This window comes from Apodemus sylvaticus, chromosome 3 (genome assembly GCF_947179515.1).
Source record: "Apodemus sylvaticus chromosome 3, mApoSyl1.1, whole genome shotgun sequence".
Lineage (NCBI taxonomy): Eukaryota > Metazoa > Chordata > Mammalia > Rodentia > Muridae > Apodemus > Apodemus sylvaticus.
The window spans coordinates 133,724,892-133,734,106 of NC_067474.1; the positions used below are offsets into that span (position 1 = coordinate 133,724,892).

General features: G+C 44.1%; 1 protein-coding gene across 1 annotated transcript; it reads right to left on the reverse strand.

Moving 5' to 3' along the window:
* Nucleotides 1-2,439: 2,439 nt before the first annotated feature.
* On the reverse strand, nucleotides 2,440-3,435 carry LOC127680360 (olfactory receptor 2A12-like). Its single transcript, XM_052175839.1, has one exon. It carries the CDS (start codon nucleotides 3,433-3,435, stop codon nucleotides 2,440-2,442), a length of 996 nt encoding a protein of 331 aa, XP_052031799.1.
* Nucleotides 3,436-9,215: the final 5,780 nt, after the last annotated feature.

Below are 9,215 nucleotides of genomic sequence, written 5' to 3' on the forward strand. Positions count from 1 at the left end.
TCACCAGGACCATGAGGAAGTCAGTGATCCAGGCTGCTGGTGGCTGTGATGTGTAAGGAGCTTCCTTTGCAGTGGTATCAGTGGCAACTGCACACTCACAGTTGAGTATGAGAGACACTGAAGGTTTCTCTGACAATTTCCCCATATGTCTTTCCCACCCCTACCCCCACCCCCTCCCACCCCTGCACACCAGGAAAAAGAAATAGTAGAGACAGGAATCCATTGAAGAGAGCTCACGGAAAGAGTGCTGGGGTGCTGCCCATGTAGGTCATCGCAGTGCTTGACTGCTGGCATGGGGTGGGGCTGAGGAAGGACTCAGTGATCTTTTAGGAACTTGACACTGAGAATTCAACAGTGCTCTATCAGTACATGGACAACACTAATTAGATTGGTGTATTTTCCCTTCTTTTCTTTTTCTTTTTATTGGGGGGAGGGAGGCACATGGGTCAGGGAGTACCCTTGAAATATTAGGAAGTGAGTGTAACTGGGAACATTGTGTCAAATTTTATCAAATAAGTTATGGATAAAAATAGTAAGTAGAAAGAAATTAAAATTAAAACCTAAAAGAAACTTTAAAAACAAAGCACAGGAATAAATTTCCATAACATGAGATCAAAAGCCCAACTTCTTAGATCTACTGAAAAGTAACAAGATATTCAAGTGCTTGGCCAGGGGTGGTAGAGTATGACTTTATTGTCTTTAGATAGGCTGGAGGCTGGAGGATCTCTCTGAGTTTCAGGCTAGCAGGGGCTACACAGTGAGTTCTAGGCAAGACAGGGTTACATAGAGTGAATCTGACTCAAAAGGAAAAAAATAGTTCATAAATTGGATTTTACCAATTTGAAAATTTTTATAGTCAAATGACATCAAAGAATCAAAAATTCTCTCAGGTGTGGTGCCCCATGCTGTAATCCCAGCACTGGAGAGGTGTAGGCAGAAAGATGAAAAATTTGAGGGTGTCTGTAGGAATGTGAGCAGTTCCAAGAGAGCATAGGCTATACAAGACTTCTCAAAACATAAATATATAAGTAAACAATAGTACTGAACATTAACTACAAATGAAGGGTACCCAGTTTCTAAAATATGTGGTCACAGAATAAAATCAGGGGTTAGGGTGACATCAGGTAAAGAGTGGTTCAGGCACTGAACCACAGTGGACTTTGCTGACTGGTGAGACAAGAGCTACTGTGCAGATGATAGACAGGACATAGCCACCACCATCATAGGGTTGAGAGGGAATCAGCAGTGGGCAACCAAAGGTGAGCTGCTCCCTTGGATGCTGCACGCAACTTAGAGCAGATGTCAGGCGGATCTGATGAAAACCCAGCTCCTTCTCTTTCTGCAGGGCACCATTTCACAGGAGCGATCACCATGGTTACCATAGACCACACTGAACTTATATGTAAAGTTTGCTCTCTGAGCTGCATTCATTTTGTGCCACAAACTCTCAGCCTAATCTTGTCATGACAGCACAAGCTGTGGTAAAGCACATGCTGCCTCAGCCTTCTGCTGCCTCTAGTATCACACTCTCCACAGCTGCCATGTCTTGTGTTGGTTTATAGATAAGCTGTTGTTTCCTGTGAACAACACCAGGTAACATGATGCATATTGCTTGCTGCCTTGTAGGTAAGGGAACCAACATATCAGACTGTGGCCACATGTACTACTTCTCAACAGACAAAGGACTTCTCACGTCCTGCTGTCAGGCTGGACAATACTACTTACATTAAAACCAAAAGAATGTCTGGAAACAGAAGCAGACCACTGTTGAAAATCTGAGCAATTATGAGTATTTTCACTATTTCTTACCTTCTGTTCTAGGATGATGTGGTGGTTTGAATATGCTTGGCCCAGGGAGTGGCACTAATTGGAGATGTAGCTTTGTTGGAGTAGGTGTATCACTAAGGGTGTGGGCTTTAAGACCCTCATGCTAACTGCCTGAAAACCAGTCTTCTCCTAGCAGCCTTTACATGAAGATGTAGAACTCTCAGATCCTCCTGCACCATGCCTGCCAGGAAACTGCCATGCTCTCCACCCTGATGAACCTCAGAGCCAGCCCCAATTAAATGTTGTCCTTATAAGAGTTTCCTTGGTCATGGTGTTTGTTCACAGCAATAAAACCCTAAGACAGATGACATGTTGGATATAATATTCCTCCTTCAGGATGGATATGAGAACAGAGAAGGTCATGCCCAAGAGCTACAAGTGAACCATTGCTATTACAATCCAGTGACATTACTGAGGTGTTCAGAATTGCATATTAGTGCCACCTACAATCAAGTCGGGAACATAGGTTTCATGATATTTTGTCCCAATGTACATTGATGTACTTTGTATGAAGTACTACAATGGTTCAAATGCACAAATTAATTTCACAAAATAAAACACTGGTGTTCTTAAATATTGAATACTCTAACTTCAGCTTTTCAGGATCCTGGTTCACAAGCCCACCCTACCAAGTGACATCACCTTGAGAAATGCCCTCTTGATGTCCTTGTTCCTCAGACTGTAGACCACAGGGTTGAGCAAGGCTGTGAAGACATTGTAAAAGAGTGAGATCATCTTGTCTCGCTCAGGGGAGGAGCTGGAGTTGGGCCTCATGTAGATGTAAGACGCTGGAGCATAGAAGAATGTGACCACAGTCAGGTGGGAGGCACAGGTAGAGAAAGCCTTGCAGCGGCCCTGGGTGGACTTGATCTTGAGAATCGCCTTGGCAATACGAATGTAGGAGGCCACAATGAGGGAGATTGGCGTAACAACTACAAAAACACTCAAGACCAAGTCCACCACCTCAATGAGGTGAGTATCCATGCAAGCCAGGGTACGTACTGAAGGACCTTCACAGAAGTAGTGGTTGACCCTGTTGGGCCCACAATATGGCAGACTCATGGTGAAGAAAGTGTGCAATAAAGAGGAAAAGAAACCACAGATCCAAGTCCCTGATGCCAACCGTATGCACAGGCCCCAGTTTAGGATGACAGTGTAATGCAATGGATAGCAAATGGCCACATATCTGTCATAAGCCATGACAACAAAGAAGGTGCACTCAGTTAAAGCCAGGGCACCAAACATATACATCTGCAGCCAGCAGCCAGCGAAGGAGATGGTCTGAGAGTGAGCAAGAAGATGCACCAACATCTGGGGCATGGTGGTGGTGACATAGCTCATATCCAACAGGGAGAGGACACAGAGGAAGAAGTACATGGGAGTGTGCAGCTGTGTGTCCAGGCAGACCAGCATGATGATGAGCCCGTTGCCCAGGACTGAGCTCAGGTAGATGAGAAGGAAGACAATGAAGAGGATGCTGTTGGTCGTGGGGTCACTGGAGAAGCCAAGCAGGATGAACTCAGACACCCAACTTTGGTTCTGCACTGGGATCATCCTCATGGTGGAGGCTGTAAGAGAATCCATTATTCTATGTTTCACCTGACACATGCCAGTGATAGAGACAGAAAGGAGAGATAGAGGCTGAGGAGATGGCTCAAAGGTGAAGCACTGATGCTGTTCCAGGAGACCAGATACCTCAAAACTTTGTCTAACTCCAATTCTAGGGTATCTGACTCCCCGATCTCTCCACAGGCAAGAAACACACATGTAGACAAGCATGCATATAGGCAGAAACCCATATACATAAAATAAAAAATTATAGTTTTTATTTAAAAGAAAGAAAAAAGAAAGAAAGAAAGCCTAGGTTCTGAGCTCGGTGGCCAAATCTTGTGCACACTTCTCAAGTTATGAAACTCCCAAAGTTTCAGTCTCTTCAGCTATCAAATGTGGCTGATGACACTCATGTCTCGAGATTTTGATGAATATATAAATCATCTCATATAACCCCTAGAAACACCACATAACACAGGACAGGTCTTAGGCTATCACAAACTCTCAATACATCTCTGGGAAGGCAGAGACATGAAATTCCCACAGCAAGAAAGATAAGCTGCACTTGCTGAAATGAAGAGCATTAGAGTCAACTGAGAGACCCTGCTCAATGAATAAGATGGAGAGCAACTAAGGAAGGTTTGCATATCAGTCACTCACCACACACACACACACACACACACACACACACACACAGAGAGAGAGAGAGAGAGAGAGAGAGAGAGAGAGAGAGAGAGAGAGAAACAGACAGACAGACAGACACACACACACAGAGACAGACAGACAGACAGACAGACAGACAGACACACACACACACACACACACACACATGCGCGCACATGGCAGGCAGGCAGACAGACAGATAGATGGATAGTCATCACTGACATGAAAAAATCTAGTAAAGAAATAGATGAAAAGGGCAGAACAAAAGAAACCCAGGCCCATGCACATATGGTCAAATGAAGAATGGCAGAAGCACATGTGTGCACTGCACTGGGGACACTGTCTCTTTGTCAGGAAAATCCTCACCTCCCTCCACACACAAAACATCCATTGCTGGTACACTATGGATTTAAGGGGTAAATACAAAGCAACCAAAATTTAAGAATCAAACCCATTAAGTATCTTTGTGATTTTTGGGTAAGCAAACATTTTCTTAAAGGAGCACAAAAAAAAGTACTTTTCATGGAGGAAAAAATAATGCTAAGATAGAAAGCCAAATAGAAGTACTCAAATCATTTATACCATGACCTAGAAAACCACAAACATGAATGACATCAGACACCACAGTTAAACAGAGCACACTACTGAAGGCATTTCACAGAGGTGGCTGTCTATTAGGCACTGATGAGGGTAAGAGGTTCTCAGCACCATTACTCATGTGGACATTGAAGAAGAACACCACAGAGCCACACCCACCTCTGCTTCTCGGTCTCACATCCCCACACACCTACCAGCATGGTTGCAGTAACACATGTCTAGTATTAACTAGTGTGAGTAGATCCAGTGGGGGAGAAAATTAAAATGATTCCTTCAGTGTGGGCTTGGCTGTGCTCCCTAAGGTTGAACACATTCAATGCATTGCCCAGCTATACAAACATTAAGTATTATTCTTAAGAAATATGTAAGCACATGGACACACACAAACATATGCTCAAGGAAAGACATGTTAAGGAAATTTCCAATGCCATCTAAACAGTCTGAGCCTGGGCTCCACTCATATGCTAATGAGCAAGACAATGGTTAAGGCTGGAGTTGCTTTGGATGGGAGTAGAAACATGAAAGAGACTTCATGCCCAGTCTTCACCTTCCCTGCCCCCACCCCCTCTCCTGACCAGTCTACAGCTCATCATCCTCACAGCCATCGTTTCCTTCAAACCATTATCAGGAGCCCATGATCTCTCCTAACATTGATGTATCAGAGTCTCCATACACCTCTTCCTGTAAATATTCCTCCTTCAATAGTCGTTTCTTTGTTTGTGTGTGTGTTTGTATGTTTGTTTGTTGTTTGTTTATTTTGAGACTGTGTAGTCCTGCATGTCCTGGAACTTACTCTATTGACTAGGCTGGCCTGAATGTCACAGATCTACCTGCCTCTGCCTCCAGAATGCTAGGATTAAAAGTGTGCACCACCACCTCCTGGCTTTTGTTTTTTAATTTTTAACATTAGTTTTGTAAATATACTTTGCTCTTTTTCTTGCCCCTCCCCTGGCTTCAAGGTTTTTGTCCTTCCACTCTCATTTTTAGTACAAAATGAAACATAGGGGAAAAAATGAGAAAGAAACTAAAAGAAAGAAAATCAAAATGAAATAATTACAACACCAAAAACTAAAGTCAGTTTTCTTTTAGGAAAGTATTCCTGAGCACTTGACCTGCTCTGCCCTGGAGTGTGACCACATATGCTAAGTGACACCCCACTGGACAAACCTGATCTCCCCTTTCCAAGTACATATCAGTCACAAATGGGGTCCTGTTCGGGGCAGGACTCTGTGTCCACTCTCCCTTCTCAGTGCTGGGCATTCTTCATGTGACTGCTCCAGGGGTTATTCAAAACTTTCACACTATTTGTTCCCATCTGACCCCTGTTAAAAGGCTGTTAAGCGTGCTGGAGCCCCATCCTTTGAGGCTGATGCACAGGTCACTCCTAACCTGCCTGCTCTGGGAAGACTAAACCTCAGGATGCAGCTGTTAGCCCCATCTCCCCTGTCTCCAGGCACAAACCTCCACACAAGCACACTGTGTCCTCTCTCTCAGCCTCTCTCCCACCTCAGGGCACTTGCCTAGCTTCTCAGCCTGAGGAGAAGACCCCCATCTGCACTGCTGCCCACACTGTGGCCACAGCAGGACACAGCTAATCCAGGAAGCATTCCCTGCTGTGCTTCCACTCCCAGACCTAACCCAGGGGGAAATGTCCTGCATTTCTTGGCCATTAGCTGCTTACCATCTGAAAGGTTCTAGACAGGTCTGATAACAATCTAGACAGTCTGATAACAATTTTGACATCAAATCCTTTGTACAAACCCCATCTCTTATTCTGGTAACTGAATCCCCATAGAACTAAGAAAAAAATTATCTATAATAGAATATGTCTCTTTGGGTGATTTCCTAACCTTTGCAATAATAATGACTAATATTTCTTGAGTAATTTTTATATGCCAGTCATTGTTCCTACAACTTTAGCTTAACATCACAGCAATTCGCTGAAGGAAATGTTATTAACTTTGTGTCATAGGTAAAAACATTAGGACTGGAGAGAGAGATTTGCTCCAGATTACAAGCTAGACGTGGGAGGTGGTCCAGCCTCAGAGCCTGGCTCTCAGTCCCTGCCTTCTCTGCTCTGGCACACAGGCTCTCAAGCCTTTGTGCATTGTCTTCACACTGTCTATATACTTGAGCTCACTGAGATTCTGTTCAGACCAGAGCCCCTAGGACAGAGCTGGATGGCTACCCACAGACCAGCTCTCCTGATGAGATTTTCCTCATGTCTGAGTGTGAAAGGACCCAGGGAGTGGTGAGAGTAGAAAGAACCAATGAAAGAGGTATTGAAGATGCCCCAGCATGGGGAGATCAGGGGGAGGGGAGTAGGTGGGAGTGAGTTGGGTAGAGGGGCATATTTTTGGAGGCAGGGAGTGTAGGGATAGGTTGGGTGTTTTCGGGGAGGGGGGAAACCTGGGAAGGGTATAACAACTGAAATGTAAATGAAGGATACATTCTATTAAAAAAAAAAAAGAAATGTGATCAACATAAGAAAAAAGGAAAGGGGTATTAAGGTGTGTTTTCCATGGCACAAGCAATGATGAAGGGGTCTGAGATGCTTGAGATATATGTACCATGGACCTTAAGATGGGTGGCCTCACTAGTTCTCATCTCCAGTCCCACAGATGCTTGGAACCCACCCATGAACCAAACACCAGTGACCATCTCACCACACGTAGATCCAAGGAATGTGTTGCTGAGCAGCTGTTTATTCCTCTTACAGAAAATAAAAAAGTCAAGGAGAAGCCCCCTAAAGCAACTGAGAAAAAAAGGGTCAGGATTCTAGGATGTCTAGTATCCAGGAAAATGCCAATATCATGGAGTTTGAGGGCTAAGTCTTTTGATTCCTCTACAAGGAGCAGGCATCCTTGGCTTCTGAAGGTGGTGCCTACAAAATTCATGATTAACAAAGGCAAGTTCAGACATCTTCACCTCTTCCCAGTGGGACCAGCAGCTGAGGTTTTATGGCCTGCCTCCTCTCTTAGCTTCCCCAAGAGAACTGAGAAAAGCTCATTTCTGTTCCCAGTAGGGATGCTAAGATGATTTCCAGGATGATGTCAACAAGAGCACTACAGGTGAATCCCTTGGGGGCTGAGCATGAGCAAACAGCCCATGGAGGAGTAATGACCTATTCCCTTTTCTAGACTAGCCAGGGAATAAGAGCAGCTCAGAGAACAGGAGATGGAACCTGGTCACCTAATACACAGGTCAAGAACATGAGTTCTCATCATGAGTCCTTTTCCTGTCCAAACCCTGAGCCCAGAAAAGCAATGATGAGACAATGTTTGAGTCACACTCCTCTTCCCTCCTCAATTACCTTGGGGCAAACTAAAGTCCTCACCCCCTGCTCTGTAATATCTGAGCAAGTTATCCAGCTACCCTGGTGCTAATAAAGAGAGAACAACAATGGGAACTGGAAAGTTGGCTGTGGGTGAAATAAATGATTTGCTGTTCTTGCAGAAGTCTTAGTTTGGATCCTAGCACACACCAGGCAGCTTACAATGATCTATCTTCAATTCTATAGGATCCTCTCTTCTCAGTCCCCAGGGATGAGGAATGCATGCAAACATGCAGGCAAAATGTTCATACACATAACCAAACCAAACCAAACAAAACAAAACAAAGAGTCAATCGCATCTTATCAGCATAGAAGTCAGCAGAGACATCCTGATGACAGCAGACTGAGAAACTCTTCCCGGGGTTCATTCTCTTGGATACAAGTAGGAATTCGGGACCAAAGACATCAAGATCCAGCGCTGCTATTCTTCCCCGGTTTCCCCTTCTGTAGGATTCCAGTAGTAACCTCTTCCCTTCCAGGCTTGCTAGACTAACATGTGATGATGTGCTGCACCTGCCGTAAGTCCTGGACTATGTTGCACAACCTCAAGTCTCCATCCCTGCATTCTGTCTGAGTCTCCAGTGCCTAAGTATCCAGGAAAAGAAGAATGGACTCTATGTTCTTCATGGTTAGAATTATCGATTGATTAAATTTAGAATTCTTGTGAGCTGATTCTTAAACCAGATGATATTAAGAATTAATTATAAACTGACAAATAAATTGTATTGGAAACAGAAACAGGGTGTCTCATAATATACTTCAGCCATATTGCACCTGAGGGAATAGAATGCTTGAGTCTGGAGTTTAATTCATGGCACTAAAAAAAAAAAATGCAACAAAAACTCCAAAACTCTTCATATCCTGATGATCAACTAAATTTTCCTATGGTCTGTGTTCTAGCAGTTGTTTAGTGTGGTGCTTTTGCTGGTTGAAATACTGTGTAATGATATGTAATCTCAGCTGCTGTTCAGTGGTATGTTGGAGACCCCACATTGACTGAGATGGATGTATTTACATCTCAGTAATTGGCAATCATCACTAATGAGAATTGTCTTTCCTCAGCCTTTGCCCCTGCAGTGCTATTAATAAGCATTGTCCCACAGCTCTGACCCCAACTCTTCTCACTAGTGTTGATGATCCCATTAGCTCTGGAGCAGTCAAGTCCAGGCAGCCTCTTTTCTTAGATAATGAACCAATTCCAGGGCCTGGCCACTAGCATCTCCAGTGAGACAGACTCTGCCAT